Genomic DNA, 24737 nt, shown 5'->3' with positions numbered 1-24737 from the left:
GATGCCATCGTTGCATTACAAATATAGTCCATCGAAAGTCTTTTTTTTTTATTTAACATTATGAGAAGATATAATTTTATATATCGACACAACTTCTATGCAATTGCAATGCGCGAATCTGTACTTAATATATATTATACAAGGAAAACACTCACCATATTCCTGTGTCATATTGTACCGGGTCCATTACAAAATAGAGCATACAAGTCACGAGTGACTGGATTTGCCGTATCTTTGTTCTTTCTTCTTCTTTTTTTGTGAACTTTTTTTCTTTTTCTTTTTATATTGGGGCAATGCTTTTACCGTTAATTAATAAAAATAAAAATAATGTGACGAAGAAAGTTAGATGATGAGTGGAAGAACGGCAAACGCATATCCTACGGTTTGCGCCGCACCGAGACAGGACGACCGTTGATTTTTTTACTTCCCTGGCCTCAGGGGTCTGACCGTGATACTATCGGACGGTCTGATTTGTTGCGGATGTCATATTTATCTTTCTAAGAAAGTTGTGCTTTTGTTCGACTTTATATATTTGGAGGGTAACTGAGATGGACCGATACCGATGGACCCCCCCCCCTTCACTTTTCGACACGTAACGTCATTTCTTTGGTCCTTTGGATCGGATCAGCCATTGCACTATATAGGATGCCGACATCGATCAATACATAAAACTGTCAGCCTTACGCCAAGTGTGGGACCTGTCGATAAATCCCGAAGTATATGATATTGCCATAAGAAGGCGATCCAATCCCAAATGGAAAAAAGTGCGTCAACGAAGATATTGCATAGATATGTACGTTTTATCTAATAAATAAGAAGTTTTAAATTTAATATTTTTAATGAGATTATCTTTATTTTTTTATTAATTATTAAAAATTTTATCTCGTTACATTACTGTCATAGATCTTCGTTGTAATAAAAAAAAAAAGACACATCAATTGTTGTTGTTGTACTTGCGGTCAGGGAATCAAACACGACACTAATATCCAGCAGGTCCACCTCTGCTAAACGGTGTAGTCCACGTCCATAACTATGAATGGTCCATTTCAATTCCGAATCCCAAAAGAAAACAGTAAATGCATTAGGAAAAATTCAAAATATCCATATCTAGATCCAACTTGAATGAGTGGAGTCGGTCCTGAGTTCGTGCGAACGTGCCAGCAATTAAGTATCGCTCCAGCGATCGTTATCTCTTTACTTATGACGGACAGGAAATAGGTGTGCGAATCTGAAAGTGCGATTTTTTGCTGAATCACCATTCTCCACGTCGGTCCGTTACAATAAGGTAGGTGGATTACTACTGGAATAATGAAAACGACCATACGGCCAAGGTTCCGGTCGAATAATATTATTCTATTCCCTTCCAACAAAAAGAAAAAAAAATTGAGATAATTGCGTATGGCCTAACACTAGAATGAATTTTTAGTTCTAATCAAAACTTGATTTTTACCTGAGATATCTCAACGTTGACGTTTTGGTTTCACATAACAACGTTACAAAATTAACGTGCCGCGTGTACAATTCCGTCAATTTTAGACGGAAAATTAACGTCAGGATAGATGTGAAATCAACATGTCAACGTTGGGATATCTTGAATAAAAAATCAAGTTTTGACTAGAATTAAAAAGTATTTCAAGCGTTAGGTTATATAGCGCCATTAATCCAAAATAATTCTTCTATTCCCATATAAATAAACGCTAATGACCATTAAAGATCATTTTCTTAATACATGATTTGTATATAAATATACATCATATCATTTCAATTTATATAATCTAAAAACCGTTTTGGGGAGCCACATGGAACGAGCATGTTAAAAGATCTTGTGGGTAGCAAAACCGACAAAGACGTATAGGGGAAAAAACCAAACCGTTTCAACTCTGCCCAATTTCCCGATAATAAAGTGGAAAAAAATGAGATACTCATTGTGTTTTTAGTTTTAGAATTAAAGTAAGTTTAATTTTAATTGTGAAAAATGATAAATGATTGTCTAATGTGTTGAGTTAAAGTTAAAATTAAAATTTTTTACTTGAAAAATGTGTATTTTTATTATGTAGTGTGTTGAGTTAAAATTTTTTACTTGAAAAGTGTGTATTTTTATTGCGTAATGTGTTGAGTTAAAGTTAAAGTTAAAATTTTTGTGATTTTAACTGTGAAATCAAACGGAACATCAATTATCACAAGTTAGTCGATCCACATGTGATTTTGTACACACTAGTGTAAAGAATTATTAGTTTAATTATGTTCTTTAATTTTTAATTATTTTAACCTTTTCCCTCTTCTCATTTTTAAAACGTTGATTGCGTAGTTTTTACATTTTTTTAATCAAACTTCCTTCCTAATTTCTATGCAAATATTGACGTTTATAAAGATTGAAGGAAAAAATTCGAAAGGTCGACTTGAAACCTTTTTGACTTCTTTTCTTAATATGAATGAATATATCTAATGAACTACCACTTGTCATAATCACATTAAGCTAAACGTCATTCATCAATTGGTCAGGACAATAATAGTCACGCAATGAAAGATTTTTTTGCGTCTGATTTGGCACTATTTGAACATTCGTTTCGACTTTTATATATTATATATAGATAATTCTTTTGGTTGTGAATTTAATATTCAAAATTCTAATTGAATTTTAATTAATTTAGTGTTCGGTCGGTACACTAAGAAATAAAAATTTTCTTAATTCAATATGTCAAATATTATTAATGAGTGTTTCTCTATTTTACCAAGCAAAATGAAGCTAAGAAGGAATCTATTTATATTATATTAAAATGGCTTTCTAAACTCAAGAGATAAGAAGCTTCCGTTCGTTTTATAAGAGATTGTGATGTTAGATTTTAAAGCATTTCCTTGGCTTGTGAGCAACCAACTCTTCAGGTCTTAAAATTGATTTAGATACATATGTAACTGTTGTAATAAGCAATTCATTTTTTTACTTTGGACAATTTCCCTATAGCCATAACTTCTCAAGCTCCGGTCGTCCTTTTCCCATCTCCCTCTTCATCTTCCGAGCCTTAGAGGGTCGTTTCCCCTTCAGACGCCACCTCTCCGTGGGTTAACTCTCGGTCATTCACTAATTGGAAGAATTATCGGCAATTAACTGATTCTTTACTTCAATATATTATATGGAGAGCATGACATAGGAGGAATAGGAAAGGGTTGGGTTAGATCTTAGGACGGTAATTGATGAGGTCAGTTGCGACTACTTTGAATTTTTATCGCAAATTGGCAATCCTTTCGTAGTCCATCTCTCCCACAAACCATCATGTTGGCTCTTTTCTCGCTCTTTCTACTAACTCCATATTGTCCGCTCTTCTAACCCGTGCTGCCAGGGGTACGAAAGGATTACAATAATAAGATTACATGAAGTATGAAGGCCTGATAATACTAATAGAAGAAGATGATGAACAATATCAAGATTACGCGAAGTATGATGTCTAGGAGGAAGTATACAATAATCTTCCCAAAATTAATGCCGTGTGAGGTACGTAATTAACTTTCAAATACAGGAATCACTATAATTTTCAAATATTTTATTATCTATCAAATTTCATTATTCTTTTTTTTTCTTTTTGTATTCTTTAGGTAACCAGTTGAAGATGGCAGTACAAAGCATCTCAAATAGTAGCAAATTGATGAAGGAAAAGAAAATCGAGATCACTAAAAGTGTGGATTGAGTGGTAAGCAATTCACGTTCATAAGGAGGAGAACATAGATTCGAATCTCGGGAAGCGCACTCGTTGGGAGGGAGAATAACCTTTAATACTCGATCTCCTTACTGGATTAGTCAAATCTCATTGGGCTTCTGGATACTAGGGTATACACTGAAAAAAAAAATGGAGATGTTATGTTAGCATTATTTCTCTATATATATATATTATGAATATAACTATTAATTATATTAGAAGATATCCACGATTGACTTTACTTCTAGCAATTTCTGTTAATAAAACACACTTAGAAGATTACTATCTATCATTATACTAATCCAACACGACACTATTTTGACATATTTTTTTTAAGAAAATACTGTTCATATATACTATTCAACACGGCTAGTATAACTTTTTTTTTTCCTTTAATTTCATGTCATTTAAATTTTGTTGATGGATTGCACTGTGACTTTCCAGCATTCATTGATTTTTGGTCAGGAACTCGGGGAAAATCCATAAATGCAAAGGTTTTCTGCTAAAAGTTTTTTGTTATGTGCATGTCATGGGACTGAGATCTCTCTTCCGTCAAATTGATCATCCGACCCAAAAAAAGCAAAGGTATACTTCCTTACCCAAGGTCTATCTAAATTGTGTCAACTGTGTCTTTCTCTTCCCACATTCAACCATGGGAAGACCTACGGATCGGGACAAAAACTCATAAAATTTAAACGGTCTTATGAGATTCTTAAGAGTTAAGACTTTATCGAAGATCTCCATCTCGAAAACATTGGTTATGGTGAGTGCTCTGATTTTCCTTTCTTCGTTAATTTTGTATTTCTGTATGAAGCAACGGTTATACATTGAAAATAAAGTTTTTGTTTCTTCAAATAAAGCTTCTTTTTGTTTTTTTTTTTTTGGTGAATAGGGATATTTGGTTAGATTTTAATTTATCTGCAATCCATTGGACAATTCAAATAAAAACTTTTGTTTCTTCAGCTCTTCGACTAAGATGAGTCGCGATTTTCTTTACCTCAGAGATGACATCAAGGTTGATGGCCTTCGAGGCAGCAGACTTGCAAGTGCGGTGGGGTGAGGCTTCAACTACATGTCATATCGTTCTGCCACCCTAATCTTAATTCTACTAGCTATAGTAATTCATTTGTGCCAAACTTCAATTGGTAGGCAAAATGGTTGATGGCTTTCGATTGTTTAGGTGGCTTTGGTCTTTACTCACCATGAGGCATGGAGTGGTTAGCGTAAGCAGGACAGCAAGTCTGCATATAACAAATAAATATAATTATTTATAGTTAGAACGGGATAAAATTTAATTTTATTCCATTACCAAATAAAGTCTAAAATACTTAAGTCATCATTTTATTATATCTCTATAATAGATAGATATATATATATATATCATAAAAGATTATCTAAAATATATTAATATAAAGATCCGCAAAACGCGTGAACAAGAATACTAATTAAGTGTAGTGATCGCTCTCCACCCAAAGAAGGGATCAAGGGACACTGGAAAAATTAAACAAAATCAATTGATTGCTCATAATCTAAACTTTGACTTTTAATGAGGTTAAATTCGGTAAATAATGATTATTCAATTTGGGTAATTTATTAAGTGAACGTCACTTGGACTTCCGAGGTTCACACAAAATAAATAAATAAATAAATAAAGTGAATGGTCTGAAAATAATAAATTCAACACTTAACATCGTTCCCCAACCGACTGACCCGTTAATACAGCCGGCGTATACATCCCCCATTGCACTTTGAGGCAGATCCCATGCCCATCTCTGACGTGTTGGCACATGCTCACGGGCGTATGCAGGAAGCATTCCCTCCAACCGTCCGACACGGTTCTGACACAGGTCATCCCAATCACCTCACCTCTCAATCGCTCGACAGTCTAAGCTCAACCGTCAAGTCTCTCTCTGTCTGAGGAGTCTCTGCTTCGAAGCTCGATCTCCATGACGGGAAGGTACTCCGTCCTCTTCTGCTCCGTCCTCCTCCTCTCCGCCGCTGCCGTCCACTCCCGCCGCGTCCTCAAGCTCTCCCAGCCTGCGGATCCGATCTCCGATGGAATTGATGCCGGCCGGCGCGACTCGTACCTCCTCCTACCGCGGAGCTTCTCCGCGGCGTCGGATTCCTGCGACCAGACGTACGGGTTCATGCCCTGCACGTCCACCTGGATCGGCAACCTCTTCCTGATCCTTGTGTACGGCTATCTAATGTACTTGGCCGCGACGTTCCTCTCGAGCGGAAGCGAGCTGCTGTTGGAAATTCTGGGGCCGGGGCTCATCGGCGGTTTGTTCCTTCCAATTCTCGGCGCTCTCCCCGACGCCATGCTCATTCTCGGTGAGTCGTCGTCGTCGTCTCAGCTTCTCCCTGAATTCATTTGACGGTTGTTCACGGAATTTTCGTTCTCTCTCTCTCTCTCTCTTCCTGAGCTAACGTGTGATTCCATGGAAACGTTGAAAATGAGTGGAAAATAATTGAAACTGAAGGCAAAAGCCTCCGACTTGACGCACAGTTCATGTGTAGGAATTCCGTCTCTTTTTTGGCTTCCGCCGGAAAGTGAGTAAACCTGGAAACTCGGTCCACGGATCGATCATCTGGGAGTTGTTTATAGCTCTCAACTCTCTAGTGCATATAGCTCCCACACTGAAATGAAAATGAGTAAAATTAGTGCCGAACATTCGGTTACTGGCAGTTTATATTGTTGGTCGGAAACAATCTTAATCCTGTTCTCTATTATTTTCCCCTCTATATGTTTATCCTATCGAGGAGTTTTATGTTGATGGAGTTCCCATCAGGTGGACAGATCTCGTTACATACTTTTGTCTGGTTATAGTTTGTTTGGATGTATTATCTCGAAATATGATGTAGAAACAGGGAAATTTTCATGTAGCACAAGCTTAAGGTCGACTAGCTACCATTAGTTGATTGATTGGTTGAGTTTGTTTTTGTCTTGAAGCGGGGTGTTGATAATTTTGCATTTCGACATCTCTATCCTCGAGACTTTTCCTTTCCTTTTGTCTCGTGTTAATTTGATGGAATGAAACTGTTGATGAAAGATCTGCATTCTGCCCTACAGTTTCTGGACTCTCTGGGACCGCAGCAACTGCACAAGAACAGGTTTCTGTTGGGATGGGCTTACTGGCCGGATCGACTGTCATGCTTCTTACGGTTATATGGGGATCTTGTGTCCTTGTTGGCAAACGTGATTTGCAAGATTCAGTGGCTGTAGATAAAGTTGATACAAAGGGATTTAGTCCAACAGGTTTGCGTTCTGAAAGTTTCTTGTTCTGCTATCAATCTTAATTCAGTGCTTATATTGGTTGTTCCATATTTAGAATCTTTCTTTCGGCATCAGTTTCCTTGCCTTAAGCAAAGAACTGCAGGTTTAATGGTTACTTGAGTCTTATCTTTTTTTCTTTTTTTAATAAATGAACCAGCATCCAGCAGACCATCATATATACATATAGATAGTCATAATAAACAGTTATATAAGGTCTGGGTAGCATGATTAATTGAATGCGGAGTCAGCATTAAGAATATTCAGTGAACGTTAACAAAAAATTAATGTGCTTTAATTTAATCTTTAATCATAATCTATATGAGGCTAACAGGGTTAAGGCCAGAGGGCCTAAATAATTGCTCTCGTTTGACTGGTTACTTATCTATTTTGTGTTTTTATCATATGAAATGGTGGACAGGCAACTCAGCAGTTAATTTCTTTTGCCTTTTGGCAGGTTCTGGTGTTACCGTTGACGATTGGACGAAGTATGCTGCTTGGATAATGGCCATCTCAGTCATACCATTTATTATTGTTCAAGTTCCTCAATTTATGAGTTCCACTTCGGGAAGGCACTTGGCAGTCTTGATCGCTCTTATAGTCTCCTTGGCGTTGTTGGTTTCGTACTGCCTTTATCAAGTAATCATAATTAATTTTACTTCACTGCTCTCAATCTGTCTGTGCATGATATCAAGATCATCTATTTTATGATGGAGATTGCCACACGAACTCAGAGGTAAACTAGAAAGTACCTTTAGACTACGTGGCTGCTTGAGGCTTACATGCTGACCAAGCATTTTGCTGGCAGGCAGAGCAATGTGTTAGCAAATCACGTGGCTTCTCATTGCTTAGCTTATTTGAAGTAGAGGGTCTTGTAGCTAGCTTTCATGGTCTTGGAATTGGTATCTGTTTGTTGATGCCGCTTCTAACTTTACGCTGCATTGAGAGTATAAAATTATTTTGCCTTTTTTTATCATTCTTTTTTAATTCATTTGAACAACTTACGTGACTGAAGAAGTTTTGACATTGAAATTCAGGTCTTTCAGCCATGGATTCAGAAGAGGAAACTTGATTATGTATCCCGCAAGCAGGTCATCTTTGGATTTCTGAGGCATGTGAAAAGGCGTGCTCTCGGGAAGCTTTTCACTGGTGACGGTGAAGTAAACAAAGAAGCCATAGAAAAGTTAGTTTTGTTTTTTTTTTTTAGATATATTTATGAATGGAGTGGATTCCTTTATAATAGTCTTTATTGAGGATTTTTGAATGATGCAGGCTATTCAGAACAATTGATGAGGATAACGATGATTTTATTTCCGCCACTGAACTGAAAGCACTAATTGTAGGAATCAACTTTGAAGAAATAGATTTGGATGAAGATGATGCTGTAAAAAAGATAATGGAAGATTTCGATACAGATACTGACTCAAAGCTTGATTTGGAAGAGTTTGTCAATGGCATCACGAGGTGGCTCAAGAAGGCAATCCGTTCAGGGGATGCTTCTAGTGCAAGAAATTTTGGCACAATGAAGTTACTTGATGACGCGCACCTTGTAAGTTGAAGGACGTTCCACTTCTTCCAAAGTTTCTGTCTCGTGATACCCAAGCCTCGAGACGTAGAGCCTCATAATTGGTACTTTTTCATGCAGCAAACAAAGCGAGAGCATGCTCAATTGGCCATGGGGGACCAAAATGGTGAGGTTGCTGAGGGAGTCGACATTCCCAAATGGACCTCTCTGAAAGCTGTACTTCTATTGGTTCTGGGAACTCTTATAGCTGCTGCATTCGCCGATCCCTTGGTAGATGCAGTTGATAATTTCTCAGATGCAACTGGTATCCCTACTTTCTTCATCTCCTTCATTGCTCTGCCTTTGGCCACTAACTCAAGTGAGGCCGTGTCAGCAATTATCTTTGCCAGCCGAAAAAACAAGATAACATCCTCCCTAACATTCTCTGAGGTGCGTATTCTTGCTGATTCCCGTTTGTCACGATTAGATATTCCAAATCCAGATGGATTATTTTGATACGTTAGTGTTAAATTTCTCAACATTTACAATTTCTGCAATTTGCCACCGGTTCCCATTTAGCAACACAATCATGACACTTGTTCCCCGTAATGGTAAAATATGTAAAACTCACCTCTGCTGAGTATATAGCTTTCAATTAACTGTCTCGGTTATTTATTGTTGCTCCAGTCACATCTTATATTCATCTCGGCAATTTTGTGCAGTTATATGGTGCGGCGACCATGAACAATGTTCTCTGCTTGGCAGTCTTCTTGGCCCTAGTCTACGTGAGAGAATTGACATGGGACTTCACAGCTGAAGTGCTGGTAATTCTCATAGTGTGCATCGTGATGGGTCTCTTTGCGAGCTTCCGCACCACGTTCCCTCTTTGGACATCTTCCATTGCCTTCCTACTCTATCCATTCTCGCTGGCACTGGTTTATGTCCTTGATTACGTTGTCGGTTTGTCGTAGATGCACTCTTAGAAGGCGTTTGAACAAATAATCTTATTATTTTTGGCTTATCTCTTTTAGGAGGTCCTGCTAGATGAGAGGGACTAGGTTTTTCTGGTGTTATTTTGGTGTGAGAGAACGTTTTGTAGTAAGCGGATTAATGCAAGAACTGCTCTTGAGTATTTAACTTTGGTTCTTTGTTGATGCAGTTGCCTTTGATTCATCTTGAATTGCGAAGTACCACAGTTTCGCAAAAATTCGAGACATTTGATGAGAATAACTCAGTGCTTGATCCTTGTAACATGTCGATCGATTACAGTGAGCCTGTATAGGTTAGAAATTCTTAAGATAATTTTACAATGAAGAGCCTGGTCTTATATTTTCTGAATCTAGGTGTAGGTCGAAGCTGATATTTGATGATAGCCGGAGAAGAAAACAATGGGGCTCCGAATGGGCCCAGTCAACTTGATTAAATGGAATCTGAAAACCTGGCCCAGCTCATGCCTGCCCAAGCACATTCCGCTGATCCATGTAACTGGTACTAGGCCCAGTGGGCCCGCCCAGCAGAATCATAAGATCAGGCCCAACTCAAGCAGTATTTGTTCATGAACCTGGAAATGGCTCGAGAAAAATCGGCAATGGCCTCTCATCTTAAAACAGCCACCACATGAAAAAGACCAGTATACACATACTACTACTAGAATTTCAACAGAAATTAGCCATTTTAAGATAGTAAAGTGGCTTTTCGTCAAAGCTGCTTTGAGTCTGATTAACGAAGAAACACTTTGTGTCAAACACAGGTATGTTTTCCCAGTAAACGATGCAGTAATTGTTAACGAGGTCATAAGGTGACAAACAAGGCAAATAATATGATAGCAAATGGGATAATAATATACACGATTTACATTGAATCTTTTGTCACATCGCGCAAACCCCTCTGCTTTCAGCTGTCACGTATCAAGTTAGTGGGCTCACTCAAAACATACTTCGGGAGTTCATATTTGGCACCTGCACAGGAGTCGCACGAGGCACAATTACAGCAGCTTAGACGTGGGGAAGATGAGCATATAGAAATTAGATCAAGGAGAGTTCCCGAATGACAAATACACAGAAGGGAGAGAGAGACAAGAAATTTTTTCTGGATGAATTCTTTCTATGTAAATGAGTACCTCTTTCATCATAGCAAATCGTCAAATCGGGATTCTGTAGGATGACGCCTGCACTATCTACAATTGCTTGGGCCAGAGTGAGATCAGCTTCTGCAGCAGCCCGAAGTGCATCCCATATCTCTGTTATGTGCAGCAAAGTCAGCTCAGTCATACCTCTATCGAGTTTTATCAGTATACTTTCACTTGAAAGTGCTTCAATAGACTAGGCAGTGATGCCAAGAAAAGATGAGCTATTCATGAAAAATTTTAACAAACAGAACCAGCAGGTGATCGGCATCCCCATTAGATGCATCATAGAAAACATCCCAGAAAGCATTATGGATATCTTTAAATAGATAACGAGATGACAACCTTAGAGCTGGATATTAAGTTGTTCTTATCACTTGAATCAAAGTCCCTTTCTGTGAAAATGTAACCCCAGCTCCGATCCATGTAATTTAGATTCACAGGAAACTATTTCACATTATATCTTGTGACCATAATGGTCAGCTTTCTTTGAGAAGATAATAGACGCTAGAGTATTAAAGAAAGGTAAGCCCCTCTTCTATTTCTACGCTTCTCTTTGTCATTCACATCAAAATTCAGTCAGTAACATATGACAAATACTCAAGTTCCTGCATAGAAAATAAGATCACCTTTTTCTAGGCTTCCACAGAGTTTTCACATACAAATGGTCCACCAAACAAACTTAGTATAAAAGGTCACCATACGCAAATGCCAAATTGGAGGAACAGTACCTTTCCTGCCACCATAGTGAGGAGCAGTATCCCAAAATTCATCACGCAACTGCATAAGTTGAGACTTTGTTATTGGTTGAGGGTGCTTCCATGGCTTCGGTTTCCTAATCTTTTTGACAGCCCCTATCATGATCATGCAACACATCAGTATAGTATGCATTCATCAACATACATAGACGGACAGCTGGACATGAAACACGTACAGTCCATCCATAAAGATTAAATGAGCAGATTATCTAAACCAAAAACTTCGAAATCTTCGTACACTGAAAAATTCAATCCACATCCAGCACAGTAGTTCAGTTGCCGTGCCAAACAACTGTTGTGAGCAACTAACACACTATTCCTACATAAGCACATTCAATGACATCGACATGGGATAGACAAACTGTGATTTTAACTTTTAGGAGGGCATTGCAAGGGTACATTTAATGCTTTATTTGGCCCTTCACGAGGTGAGCTATCTCCCCGTATTGGCAAAATCACTCTGAATCATGAGTTCGTCCACGTAAAGGAAAGTCAGAAACTACACTTGGTTGAAACGAATTAGCCGATTTCAGTAGATTAATATCCTACTCGGACTTGTCAACTTAATTAAGCAGCAAAATCAGATTGGAATGGTGAGAGTAAACACAAAGAAATAGCTCCTACAAACTCATTCTAGGTCCCCTGATGTCGGTGCTAAAACTTGACCTAACGATCAGCTCACCAGCCGAGTAAAAATTGGAATCAGAAACTGGACATAACCTAGCTCAATCGACTCTCGAGTGATTCAATCGACCTCAGACTTCTCGCGCCCAATTCCATATTACCCGACAGCACCACAGAGATCAACAGAACAAGCGCAACTCCGACTACAGAAACGAGCAGCTCATCAAGCATCGGCATCGAGCAGCACAACAGAACGACGGGTGAAAATTTTACGAGGAGCAGTACAACTCACCGTCTGCTTTCGCCTGCGAAGATCCAGCGCAGCCCATTGCAGCCGGTCTCCTCTCGCAGAATCGCCGATCAGGGGGAGAATGCTACGAGGAGAGAAAGCTCCGGAGGCGACGGAACTGAAGCTGAAGCGTCAGTAGGGCTGGGGATTGGGAGAAGAAGAGTCCTCTCCTCTTCGTCTTCCTCTTCCTCTTCCGCCTCGTCCGTGAAATCTCCTTCTGAGCTCTTCTGCGGGCTTTTTGATGCAAAAGAAGGTTTGAGAGAGAGAGAGAGAGAGTCAAATGATTTCTCAATTATAAGATAAAGAGCTCCTTCCCTGCTCCCGGAGCAACGGGCTGCGACTCCGTGGACCCACCGAGTACACCTGAGCCCACGATGCACCGGGTGCATGGAAAAAGACAGGAGAGAATTGGTGATCGGAGGACTCCGCAATGCAGCAACAACGGTAGTTGCCTGTCATATTCCTCGCTCGTGAGAGTCCCCTCCCCTTTTATCGTCAATCATAAATAAGAAAAGAAAAGATGAGACCGAAATCGAGTAATTATTCGATATTTTCGTGACTAGTTAATACATTCAACTTTTCCGATGCGCCACATCAACATTTCAACCGTTTGATGATGGAGCATATTCAGCGGCAGAACCTTCCCTTGATACATATTGAAGTAATCATCAGAACCATCTCGAATCGCATTGGGAAAGAGGCGACTGTCGGAGAGCGTAACTCCGATGACGTACATGAGCTTGGCCATCAAAAACCTCACTTAAACCTCGTTACTGTCTGTTATTACACTCAAGCATTTTTATTTTTATTTTTGCTGCTTTTACCCGATATGATCCCCAACTACAACTTCGAATAAAATATATGGTCAATAATTTGTATATTATATATATGATACGACAGTTCGATTCAAAACCGAAACGAGTCACTGGAACCATACTTGCCTCTGATGTTGTAATGCTCGAACTTTGGGTGGTTCTCATAGTCAGCACCCTTCATCTCACCTGATTGCTTTTGCTCCACAGCCTCTGCGCTCTTCTCCCGTTGGCGATGCCTGGTCCTCTCTTTGTGGCTCTTCGACTTCGCATAAGGAGGAGGAGGCAACTCTCCCAATCCATAGAACTCCGCGTATTCCTGCTGCTTTCGGTGCTTGACTGAAGGGTCCCTGAAGCTGGTTGATTTGAACTTCACAGCCTTGGCTGCAGGTTCTGATTGGTTATGGATCTTATGATCAACCGTGGGAGGAGGAGGATGCGCTTGTCGGGTTTCTGAGAGTGGGACTGGAGCTCTCTGCTTCCGAGTCTGTTCAGGTTCAGGCTCATCTTCAGGCATTCGCAGGGTGTCCTTCAGTGGTTCGAGGCCCGTCCTCGAGCCATTGGGTTTTAGGCGTGAGGGTACAAAGTAAAGTAGTACTCCGCCCAGGGCTTCAACAGCTAGCTTGGAAAGGTCGAGAATAAGCTGTCCGAAAGAAGGCCAACCCGGCTCTTCATTTTTCACGTTCTCCACTACTGGGATTTGCTTTTCCTCCTGAGGAGACTGTTCTTTGACTTCAACAGATGGAGACAGAGGCTGCAAAATTGAAGACAAAGAAAACTAGATCAGGATTGAAGGAGGATTCGCGCGCTGTAGGCAAACATAAAGCGTTACCTTGGTTGGTTCGGGAAAATCTTTCGGACGTTTGCTTTTTCTTTTCTGAAAAAGGGAAAAAACACAGTAAAAAATGTGCATTCCATAAAAACACAAGAACTTGTTTTCATTTCAAGGTTGAACAAGAAAGAGGTGGAATGGATTTCCACAGATGAAAATACAAAATTGGCGAATTCAATATTTAAGTGGATGCTATTGAAATGAATGAAATTATACGATATGCTGGAAGTTGAGAGAACAATTTTAACTTTATTTTTCCATAATACAAAGCTTTTTATATAAGAAGAACATACCCTTCTTAAGAAGGAAAAAGGCCCGTATCCCTGGTGTAGCATGCACGCAGAGTATCCTACCAGCACCGCTCCAATAACCATAAGGACATCTGTCATGGGACAATCTTAACTCTTAACGAGCAGGTACAGACACACACATTTATACATACACTGATTTAGACCACTATCACCTAAGGGGGCATACTAGTCCTAATGGAAGTTTTCAGGAACCACTACCCACTATCCTGCAGAATCTCAAGTAGTTCTACTGCAAAATGCCATGATTCTGCATCTTCTAGACTTAATTACAAGATTGAATTTCCGGTTGAATTTAGTTCTCTTCCTTTGGAATTCATGAATGAACTAAGGAAATGGGAGACAATAAACGACATGAACTCAAACCTGTAGAAGAGATCGAACTGTACTGATAATCGCAGTCTTCTTGATCGAGAGAGATCTGTCGAAGAGCAGCATTCCCTCTATCGACAACTAACAGAGAACATGTGGGCCTAACATATATGACGTCAAAGTCGCTGGAAAATTGTGCATCTTCACTTGGTCCATCCCTGTAGCCAGCAACATTTGATTTTCCTCCAGCAATAGTTGTCACACCTGTGCAATGGTTTCAACACTCAAAAACCCTTTTGACGACTCGCACTTTCAACCCACCAAACGATGAATCATTTACTGAAAGAAAATGGAAGCAACGAACCTGAGTCCCCGATTTTCCTGATGGCGAGATTCAAGGTATCAGCAACATACACGTTCCCTTTATCATCCATAGTAACACCTCTAGGATGATTAAAACGAGCCTCACTAGGCTTTCCGTCAACATGTCCTGAGTAACCCTGAAATGAACCAGCGACCAATCTCGCTCTGCTATCTGTAGAACACGAATATGAGTTTATACAATCAAACTCTAATGATTTTCATCTCTAACATAGCAACCTACATCAGCAGCATACCATAGAAAACCAAGCAAATGCATTTTACCTTAAACATCTTCAGAGGCCAAAACAATCAGATTAGAGATATATCAAAAAGAGACGAGGGAGGAAATGAGGAAACATACACTGGGACAAAGGGGGTGTGATCTTAACGATGTTGCTGTTGACTTCGTCAACGGCAAAGAGTTCACCGTCATCCGAGACGCGAATTTTATAGGGAATTACACCAATCTCATTCCCTTCCACGACAGTTTCGACTAAGTATCCATTCTCAAATTGAAGAACGTCCCCATCTGCAGCATTAGATCATATCTTACAATTAAGAAAAGCAAAAAATCGAAGGATAAACCTCCCAAGATAATGGAGCGAAAGAAACCAAATCCATCAGAGATTTCACCTGACTGGGGAGATCTAGAGACGGGCCTCGTCCACTTAAGAAGAGAAGATAGGTGTTTTATCAATGGCCCTGATCGGACAAAGTAGCAGCAGATAAGCAATCAAAAACGTCGAGAAGTTAACCTCTTGAAACCATATCATGAATCAGTATTGCCGAAATTCAACATGGTATTAGGTACTTTCATCCTCTGAATTAGCAAAGAATTTTGTTTGTTTTTCTGTACGGACTCATCAAATTATTCATGTTGCACCAAAAAAAAAAAATCTACTAACAATGAATATACAATCTCATCAACAGATCAGAGAAACCAAAATGAGCAAGTGGGCACTTATCAAATGGACCGATAAAGTTAAGGATGGATCCAAACTAAGCTCACAGAAGCAAATACAATCACTACTACATCACAGCAAAGTGAAGGCAGCCACGCCAAAATTAAGGCATCAGCGGCAAACGAACAATAACCCAGAAGAACAAAATGCTAGCTCTGTTACCTGCAGGGGCTGCATCCGCCTGATACCTGAGGCTGTAAAAAACGAGAAGAGCTGCGAGAGAAAGGAAGATGAGGGAGTTCCTCATAGCTCGCTCACAAGAAGCTGGGATTGAATTCTGAAGAGGCGAGCCGCTTCATGGGCGTCGAAACAGAAAAGAGTTCAATGCCCAGCTCAAAATAAGCTCTCTCTCTCTCTCTCTCAGTCCCCCCTTTGCCGTCGCACTTTTTTTCTGCTACTTCGGCAGGGAGCTTGAAGAAGATGGAGCTCGGAACTCTGTCTCTGCGTCGCACTTTCCCAATCTTCTTTCTTGAATTTTTTTCTTCTTTTTTCTTTTCCTTTTAAATCGTAAAAGAAACAAATGAAAGGTAAATCTTTTTGGCTTTTTGTTGAGATTATTTTTTACTAGTAATATGGGATATAATTAATTAAGGCAACTGAGAAATATGCGATCTTTGAAATTTAAAATTATAAAAATCCTGTCTTTTATACACTTCATTAAAAAGCTGAAATACCAAGGGACAGTAATTCGCGACACGGCTCTCGTTCTAAAATAACATCATAAAATATCACATGATCGAGTACATCATCGTAATCAGAAATTCGATTTAAAAATATCTCTAAATAAAATTTTATTTTCCTTTTCGAGTGAAATTGTATGTACTCTTATTTATTTAGATTCCCAAATCTTCCTTAAAAAGTATCAAGAAACCTAATTAGGTATGTTAGCACAGAGAATATTAATTTTTTTCTCGAAATGTTAATGTTTTTAATTAGAAAGACATTAAATGCCATTAATCTCCGCGATGAGCTAAAGCAAACCTCTATAAATACCTTCTGGACATTTGCACGACTAATGTACCATCAAAAATTAAACATCGCGTGACTTATCATTAGCCATGAAAGCGTCTCGCCTCAGAACTGCTCTTCTCATCTTCCTTCTTGCAATGGCAGGCTGTCAACTCCCTTCCTCGGAAGCTAGGGATCCGCTTCGCTCACGCGACTACCTCGTCAAGCTTCCCGATAGCAAATTGGTCTTTCAGATCCTACCAAAGGGCGGCCATGTGCCCCCATCTGCACCTAGCCCCCGTCACAACGCTCCAAGCCTACTTCCAACTGATGCACCAAACCTTGCAGGAGCCTTAGGCACCGCTGTTTAAAAGAAAATGTCATTGCCTCTCATGGAGATCCGTGATGTACACACACACATACATATATATATATATATATGGGCAAAGGAAAATGAACGCAAAACTGTTATAATCAATTTAGCGGAGAAAGAATCTAACGATCAGGAATGCACCCACGACGTTCAACGACGTTCATCGATCACAACCGTCTGGGAAGTAGATTTTAATCTGGTCAATGGTTTTTTTTTTTTTGGGGGGGGGGGGGGGGAGGGCTGGGTAATTGATATATATATATATATATATGGTCCAATTAATATCGGGCTTCTTAAGTTGGATTCACACCCTTAATTGCAAGGCCCAAGAAATCCCACTCTAGCCTCTTCGAAAATGGGCCCGCTGACCCACAATAATATCCCTGGCAAGCCCTTTTTTTATTTTTTTTCGATTACAGAGAACTGATAGATCTAGTGATAAGAAATAAAAATTCTAATAACTATTAAATGAACACATGTAATCCCAATACGAGAATAAAATCAACAACCCGTTGGTGGATAGGAGAAAGTATGCGTCACTGCATTACACATCTTTTTTAAAATAATATGTTCTTTTAAGACTAAGGACTCAAAATTTTCTGATTAAATTTCTCCTTTTTCCTTAAGACCTGAATTGCAGGATATTGAGAGAGCTCAAAATGAGCACATGTAATCCCCATATGAGAATAAAACCAACAATCTCTTGGTGGACAAGAGAAAGTATGCGTCACCGTAGTTTATTAGAAGCAATTCTATAACATATTCTCCATTTCTTTGAGGCACAACATGGGTGTGATCTCATTTTTATGATCAAGTGGTTATATAGTTACTTTCGTATCTTCGCGTAACCAATGGAAAACCATTGATCGCATATAGAATCCTAAGCCCCGGTCACCGTCATGGATAAATCGACTAATAAGACGCTTCATGCACAAGTCAGAATCTCAAGATGCATACGAGCAACAAAACAAGAATAGATTAGATTTCGTAACTGAAATCAACCCCCCGTGAAAACCTGAATATCATTTAGTGATCGTATCATTTGTGTTGGTCCAAGGACAAGACCCTGTTGCATGCTGCCGATGATTAGATTGGGAACTGATTAAGGAAGGTTCGCATAAAGATTGGGAACTGATTAAGGAAGCTTCGCATAAATCTCTACTCGGACGATACGTCGAATAAGTCCGCACCGACGGGCTAGTGTAGAGGTGCATGGCCATGGGGCCAAAGAGACCATTAGGAAAAGTTAAAGGCTGGGAGACAAGCATCATGAAAACCTAGAAAAAAGAAAATGATAAGTACGCAAAAGCACCAATAATGTGGACATAAATCCAATCCCCGCTGCTATACATTACACAAAAATAGAGAGCATATTATATAACGTTAGAATACAAGTTGCACTTCTTGCAGGGAAAAAAGAAAAGCAATTCCAAAAAGAAAAAAACTTAAAACAATCCGTCTCCTGCTGTCCTAATACATATATCCTTTTATATATTAACAAAATTGAGGGTAGGATCGAGGATGTCTTTGATAAATCATCACAATAAATTATTAAAATTAGAAAAAGAAGAAAAACCATTATAAAAAAAAGAGAGGAGAGATTCTGGCTGGCTCCGTGCCCAATGCCATGGTCCACGCGCTTTCCTTCATCCCAGAAACGGCCAATTTCTATTCCCTTTTCCTCACTACTCCCCAAACCATGCAGTCATGCACATCCCATCTAGCATAGTAAAAACCATTTCCTCCCGTATTCCTATGATGTTTTCTTATCGTATGGAACGAATCAACAAGATTAGCTGCTTCCAGCTTGCCCCTCGGGCCCCGGGTTTGTCGGGGCCCGCGTACTGTCCGTCCGTTGCCGCGTGCCGCTCGGTCCAATCGATATCGACTGTTTGGTTTCGCATTAGTCCATAAGATAATAACAATTGATATTGAACCGACCTACTGAAAATAGTATTTACACTAGGATCATTGACGGGGCATCGGGTAAACCCGGGATATAATAACAAAAAGCGAAATCTAATGACCGCCACTGATCCCAGTGAATCGGGCTACCAATCACCTCAACCTGGAGTTTACCAAATAAACCTGGCATTGGATCACGGCCCTCCCGATCTTGAACCCAGGTACGACTGTGAAAGCCACCCTCGGGTCATAGTCGGACCCGTTCTCTATGACTTCCTCTGCCACGGTCTCCATGTACACTTCGGAGAACCGACACCCCCTGGCTACCTGAAAGATCGCTGCCTCGGGCTCGAATGAGAAGGCTAGGCAGTGCAGGAGCCACACCCGCTTCGCAACCTCAGCAAACATTGCGAAGAATGTTGTCTCGGGGAAGCCCCCTGAGTTCACGAGGTTCCTCTGGTTTAGGTTCCCGAAGAACGCCGACTCCATCTTCGGGTGGATGAGCTTTAAGTACTTAACCCGACAGAATTTCGCAAAAGCCGATCTGGGCTTCATGGTCAGGTATTCCTTGGGCTTCAATGACTTGAGCTCCACGAACCGATCGAAGAAGAGTTGTTTCCGTCTCGATTTCTCCGGCAAGGACTCATTTGGCAAACTGAAGTTGGGGAACTGAAATGCTTCGAACATTTCCCTGCAGGCATATGATTCAAAGGCGAAGCACTTGTGGTCTGCCCTCGAGTAAGTGACTCTGGGCTCAATTGCAGAGGCCGCAGCATCGATATCCCAATCAGCCGATTTCATCTCATCAATCAATAATCTCACGAAGCTCCGCATAGACTTCATGGTGTGGCGGAGCACTGTCACGAAGTGTGTGGGGCCCAGACCAGATAGGTGCAGGTTATTGAGCACCGAAAGTGGCCCGCTCTGGTTCAAGCTCTTCTCTAGGGACCTATTCTCCCTGTTCAACTCCTCGAGCTTCTCCTTCAAGAACGTGATCTCAGAGTCCTTCAGCTTAAACTGAAACTCCATCTTCTTACCCATGATCTCGTATGTCTTCAAGAGGCTCTTCTGCTCTTGAATTTCGGCCATTAAAAGAGTTGTCTCGGGAGGCATATCCAACTGGTTCTTCACGAAACATTGCTTCAGTTCAGAGAGATTCTTCAGCTCCGAGACAATCAACTGATCTGCCGATTGAATCCCATCAGCATCATAAGGAGACTGAGAAAACTGTAACTGCGCATAGTTTGCCTTCACAGTCGAAAGGCTGGCAAATATCTTAGCGAGAAGAGCCTCTAAAGCCTCCCTCTTTCGAATCAGCTCATCTACCTCATTCTCCTCGAAGGATAGAGAATGATTATTGCTTTTATTTAGATCACTCTTGAGCTGATCTTCTTTGACTTTCAACTGGGGCTTGACTTTCTTGATCCCATCTACTGGTGCAACCCCGGTAGCAACCCGAATATGAAGGACTTTGGCAAAGGTTCGTGCCAACTTGCTCTTCGACGATGGGGTGACTGAAGATTGCCTAACAGTATCCATTTATCTGAAAGGAAGAAGATTTACCCAAAAATGATGAGTACATATGAGAGAGCTCTTCAGATTTTCACACATGCAGAAAGGAAAGCCATTGTAGGGAGCGGAGATTCCATTGATTGAGGGCAATGATGAGTCTGATGAAGAAAAGAGAAAAGCTAGGGATGCTTTAACACTTAGACCGAGGCTGAGGTCTCTCTTTGTTCTCTCTTTTCTTAGCTTTGAGAATTTCCCCTCCCTTCTTTTGAAAGAACAAATCCAAAAAAGCAATTAATGTAAGAGCAAAAGAAAGTATCAACAAGATGCATACCCAAAAAGAAGACAAGCAATAACGGTGAATGATCCCGAGTACAAGAAGCTCAAATTTGTCGAAATGAAGAAGCAACAATTTGCGAAGGTTAAGTGACAATCAAGAATTTCCAGTATATTACAAACTCGATCCTCATGCCCATCAAACTCTGCAGTGACGTCTGCTAAGGCCCACGCAGAAGCTACTATAATAGTCAACAATGTTTTACAAATAACATCTAATCTTAGGAATGAAAATTTCAACAAAAAAATCTTCCTGTTTAAGGACACTCGGGTCACTATCATGCTTAAGTTGTTACGCACCGTCTCTGAATTACTTCCCCACTCTCCAAAAGTAGCCAGGAAAAAGCACCGTAAGTCCAAAAAAATTAGGTCCCAATGAACAAAATTAGACAAAGAAAACCTAAACCAAACATATCACTCATGCTTATGGTTATGAGAGACAAATATTGATGACACTGCAACTTTGTTAGCCACTAGTTTTCCTTCTCTCTGAACTAAGACCTTACACAACAGCAGACTTAGTTTGCTTCTCAGTGATGATAACTAAGCATCGAGCATCATCTCTGAAGACTACTAACGATCACCGGTGAACCAAAGCGAGTTAAGTTAGCCAAATAACACAAGGAATACCCAATGAGTAACAAATCTGACCAGAAAATCACAAGAACTGCATGCGATACCTTCAGGAGAACAAATAGAGGGAAATCTTTCCTCCTTTCTCAGCCCCGTCTCACCTCATGGCAAGCCAGTTAGTACAGGACAAAGTGTCTCCAAGAGAGCTCTATCAACCCTGCCAAAAAACCACTGAACGTGATCAAAAACCAGCTTGCTCTTGCTAATCATGATGAACTAGAAGAGTATATGTAATTTATTCTCTCCATCTTCACCGGGTGAGGAGAAAGTAGGAAAAATTACAGAGACAGAAGCCGAAAATAGTATACAGTCTTAAAGATCATGAAACCAGACAGCATAAAAAGGACCCATTGAAAATGAGAAGTGGGGGACTATTTTCAACCCTTCATAAGCTAAATGAAGGTGTACAGATTAAACAAGAAACCCATTTATAATATTCCTATTCTGACCATAAACCTCCCATTTCAGAAAATGACAAGAAATAAATCAAAAAAACAACTGACAAATGATGGAAAAGGAAAGCCTTTAAGAAATGGTAAAAACAACAGCTAATCTGCATAACAACATAAGCCTTGGTCAAGAAGAAGAACAAGAAGAGGAAACACAAGAAGGAGAAGGAAAAAATCCCAGCTAATCAAAATCCGAATGAAAACCTTTTGGAGAGACCGAGCTGTAAAACCCAGAAAAAGAAAAAAAACAGAACAAAACGCATAAATCCTCCTCGGAGATCAGTGGGGCAAAAAGTTTTCATCTTTCGTCGCTACTGTCAGCTGCATAAGCGACCACGAGACTCCCATTGGCTAAAGAATGACGAAAGAAAGAGAAACCGAGCTATGATGGAAGCCAAAGATTTCAATAAGGTTCTCAAGCTTCCATTGCTGAGCAGCAGGGAGTTTGCAATGGAAATACCTCGTGCTAGACGGGAAGGAAAAACTGATCTTTCTGCGATCCCTTCAACGCTCTGAAGTCTCTTAACCTATTGGTTGAACGGTTCGACTGTTCTAGCTCCTCTGTAGCAGAACTTTAATGGGTCTTTTCCGTTTTCGAACCAGAAGACAGAGAGGCCAAAGCTTCTTCAATGGGGGGGTGATAGAAAATCTGAAATTGCAGGGGAGAGAATTCAAAGCTGAGAGAGAGAGAGAGAGAGAGAGAGAGAGAGAGAGAGACAGAGTTGAGAGAGGGAGGGAGGAGAGAGGGAAGAAAAAGACGATAAAGGACAAACTGCTAAATGTTTCCGACAGTAGAGGCATTTGGCGAAATTAAAAAGGCGCAGGTTCGGTCGCTGTCGAAGAGCCAAATTACGGTTTTGCCCCTCTAGGTTTAACGCGGTGCGGACTTGCCCGTTGCGACTGGTGGCGGGCGGGAATTTGGGAGAAAGGCTGGGGGTAGGATTGGAAATGCAGAGGGATATGATGGGGGTGTGGGTTTTCTAGCAGATTTTTCAGACGGTCGCAGTTGTGGACGCAGACGAACGAACGGTCCATATTTCGTGATGAATGAGAGGGTTTGATTTGTACGTGAGTCGCTTACACCTTAAATTGGGGTGGAAAATTTGATCAGGCAAGTTGGGGAATTTGGGATGTGCAATTTGAAAGAGTTTGGTCTGGGGTAAGTTCATGAACATATGCATCCATGGTTAGGTAGCTGGAGCTCCCACCAGAGTCGGTTCTTTATCATTCGATCCGTCTCAGGATCGTCGAGAGAGATCTGCTTGTGTGGGTCCGTCGACGTAAAAGGAGGAAATTGCAACGTGCTACTGAACTCATTAACATTTTCTGTACCTTTTTATATCATTCATTGCATCACTCGTCTGATAATCATCGGATGAGTTTGAAATTTTGTAATAATCAATCGACATGATTAACAGTATGTCAGAAGATATATCTGAGACTCATTAACAATGACTGGTATTTTTTCGGTTACAATGGAGGTCCGTGGGTCTAGTATATTGAAATAGAAATCTTAAATATCTAATAAAGAGACACAGGTAATCCCACTGAATATTAAACTTGAAATTTATTGATCATCCGACGAAAGGTGCATCATTATATTATTCCCTCTCTCGATCCGAGGACTGGTTTTTAAAGGGAAATATGTGCTGATTCATGAGTACGATAAATCACCGTTAAAAGTTTTTTTTTAATAAGTGCTGCTTTATTAATCATCAAAAGTTTATTTACAGTGTGTACCACAAATCCAAAATTAATCCCTAAACAGCTGCAAAACCATCATCGTTAAATATTTCTCGTCAGTAACATTTCTTCCCTTTTTTTTTTTGGTTAAAAGCTTCATACATCCTTTTATTGGACTTTCTACGTCCCCATACCAAGTTCCATATATCTCATTGGTAAGAAAAACAATGCACCACTTAAACAAATGGGTATATCTCGTGGCTAAGGCATGCAACATGCAAGAGGATTTGTTAAACTACAATTTCTTATTCCTTTTTTGTTTCCTTCTTATTTTACCTTTTCCTTCTCTGGCAAAGCCATCTTCTAATATATTTTTTTCCATAGGTATCTTCTAAATTCTTTCTATAGGAAAAGAAAAGGAATTCTCCAAATGTTTAATGAGCTTCATTAGCACAAAATATTATTTTGAGGAGGAAAGAAATTACAATATTAATTAGACAGGGTTAGGACAACATTAAAAACAAAACAAAAATGAAAAGAGGAAAAGAACAAAAATATGGCTGCAAAAACTTCAAGCAACAAACAACTGAGTGGCCTCAGGCCAGTTCATGCCCCGGTCACACCTTGGAGTGACTTGGGAATTTCGTCCCAAGTTTCATCAACCGTCTCCCTGAAAAAAAAAACATTAATTTAATTTTGATCATATTAATTTAATTTATAATCACATCAATTTCGTCATTGATCATATTAATTTTGCCCTTAGTCACATCAATTTAATCACTCCGCTTAGTCACATCAATTCAATCATTCATTGATCACATCATTTTAGTCATTGTCAATATCAATTTTTTACATAAAAAATGTCACTCTAGAATTCTTCATTCTTTTTTACTGCTTTTGTTTTGGAGCCAACTTTGAAGCATTTGTTCTTATTGCTCGAACTTCCGATTTTCGTGTTCTTTGTGGCTATAGAAAACTTATACATAATACTACTATTTAGGATCAAGTTTGGAGTTGAAAAACAAAGAAACAAGTTAGAAAAATGC

The 24737-nt window shown here is 39.9% G+C and overlaps 4 protein-coding genes and 1 long non-coding RNA gene across 9 annotated transcripts; 1 reads left to right on the top strand and 4 right to left on the bottom strand.

Moving 5' to 3' along the window:
• Positions 1-3663: 3663 nt before the first annotated feature.
• On the bottom strand, positions 3664-4970 carry LOC116192884. Its single transcript, XR_004154163.1, has 2 exons — positions 4690-4970; positions 3664-3830 (listed from the first exon to the last, which is right to left on the bottom strand). It is a non-coding gene; the product is annotated as an uncharacterized LOC116192884 (long non-coding RNA).
• Positions 4971-5392: 422 nt separating this feature from the next.
• On the top strand, positions 5393-9628 carry LOC116192881 (sodium/calcium exchanger NCL-like). Its single transcript, XM_031521570.1, has 7 exons — positions 5393-6026; positions 6766-6951; positions 7424-7605; positions 8004-8149; positions 8239-8515; positions 8612-8920; positions 9193-9628. The coding sequence occupies exons 1-7, from the start codon at positions 5639-5641 to the stop codon at positions 9439-9441; spliced, it is 1737 nt and encodes a 578-aa protein (XP_031377430.1). The 5' UTR covers positions 5393-5638; the 3' UTR covers positions 9442-9628.
• Positions 9629-10147: 519 nt separating this feature from the next.
• LOC116192883 (ubiquitin domain-containing protein 1-like) lies at positions 10148-12578 on the bottom strand. The gene is made up of 4 exons (XM_031521575.1): positions 12270-12578; positions 11327-11449; positions 10590-10709; positions 10148-10428 (listed from the first exon to the last, which is right to left on the bottom strand). The coding sequence occupies exons 1-4, from the start codon at positions 12304-12306 to the stop codon at positions 10364-10366; spliced, it is 345 nt and encodes a 114-aa protein (XP_031377435.1). The 5' UTR covers positions 12307-12578; the 3' UTR covers positions 10148-10363.
• Positions 12579-12928: 350 nt separating this feature from the next.
• LOC116192882 lies at positions 12929-16336 on the bottom strand. 3 transcript variants are annotated; one of them, XM_031521571.1, is made up of 8 exons: positions 16018-16336; positions 15527-15595; positions 15255-15422; positions 14895-15065; positions 14585-14794; positions 14204-14292; positions 13911-13955; positions 12929-13856 (listed from the first exon to the last, which is right to left on the bottom strand). In XM_031521571.1, the coding sequence occupies exons 1-8, from the start codon at positions 16100-16102 to the stop codon at positions 13173-13175; spliced, it is 1521 nt and encodes a 506-aa protein (XP_031377431.1). In that variant the 5' UTR covers positions 16103-16336; the 3' UTR covers positions 12929-13172. The 3 variants fall into 3 exon arrangements, with proteins under 3 accessions (XP_031377431.1, XP_031377432.1, XP_031377434.1); XM_031521572.1 differs by having other exon boundaries at positions 12929-13832; positions 16018-16335; XM_031521574.1 differs by lacking the exon at positions 13911-13955 and having other exon boundaries at positions 12929-13832; positions 16018-16335.
• Positions 16337-18670: 2334 nt separating this feature from the next.
• On the bottom strand, positions 18671-22756 carry LOC116187610 (protein GRAVITROPIC IN THE LIGHT 1-like). 3 transcript variants are annotated; one of them, XM_031516446.1, is made up of 3 exons: positions 22469-22756; positions 21607-21716; positions 18671-20624 (listed from the first exon to the last, which is right to left on the bottom strand). In XM_031516446.1, exon 3 carries the CDS (start codon positions 20618-20620, stop codon positions 19235-19237), a length of 1386 nt encoding a protein of 461 aa, XP_031372306.1. In that variant the 5' UTR covers positions 20621-20624; positions 21607-21716; positions 22469-22756; the 3' UTR covers positions 18671-19234. The 3 variants fall into 3 exon arrangements, with proteins under 3 accessions (XP_031372306.1, XP_031372314.1, XP_031372322.1); XM_031516454.1 differs by lacking the exon at positions 22469-22756 and adding an exon at positions 21842-22422; XM_031516462.1 differs by lacking the exons at positions 21607-21716; positions 22469-22756 and adding an exon at positions 20925-21585.
• Between the last annotated feature and the right edge of the window lie 1981 nt (positions 22757-24737).

The sequence above is a fragment of the Punica granatum genome, chromosome 1 (assembly GCF_007655135.1).
Source record: "Punica granatum isolate Tunisia-2019 chromosome 1, ASM765513v2, whole genome shotgun sequence".
NCBI classification, from domain to species: domain Eukaryota; kingdom Viridiplantae; phylum Streptophyta; class Magnoliopsida; order Myrtales; family Lythraceae; genus Punica; species Punica granatum.
The sequence above is the reverse complement of the archived record's forward strand: the minus strand, read 5'-3'. Positions and strand labels throughout refer to the sequence as shown.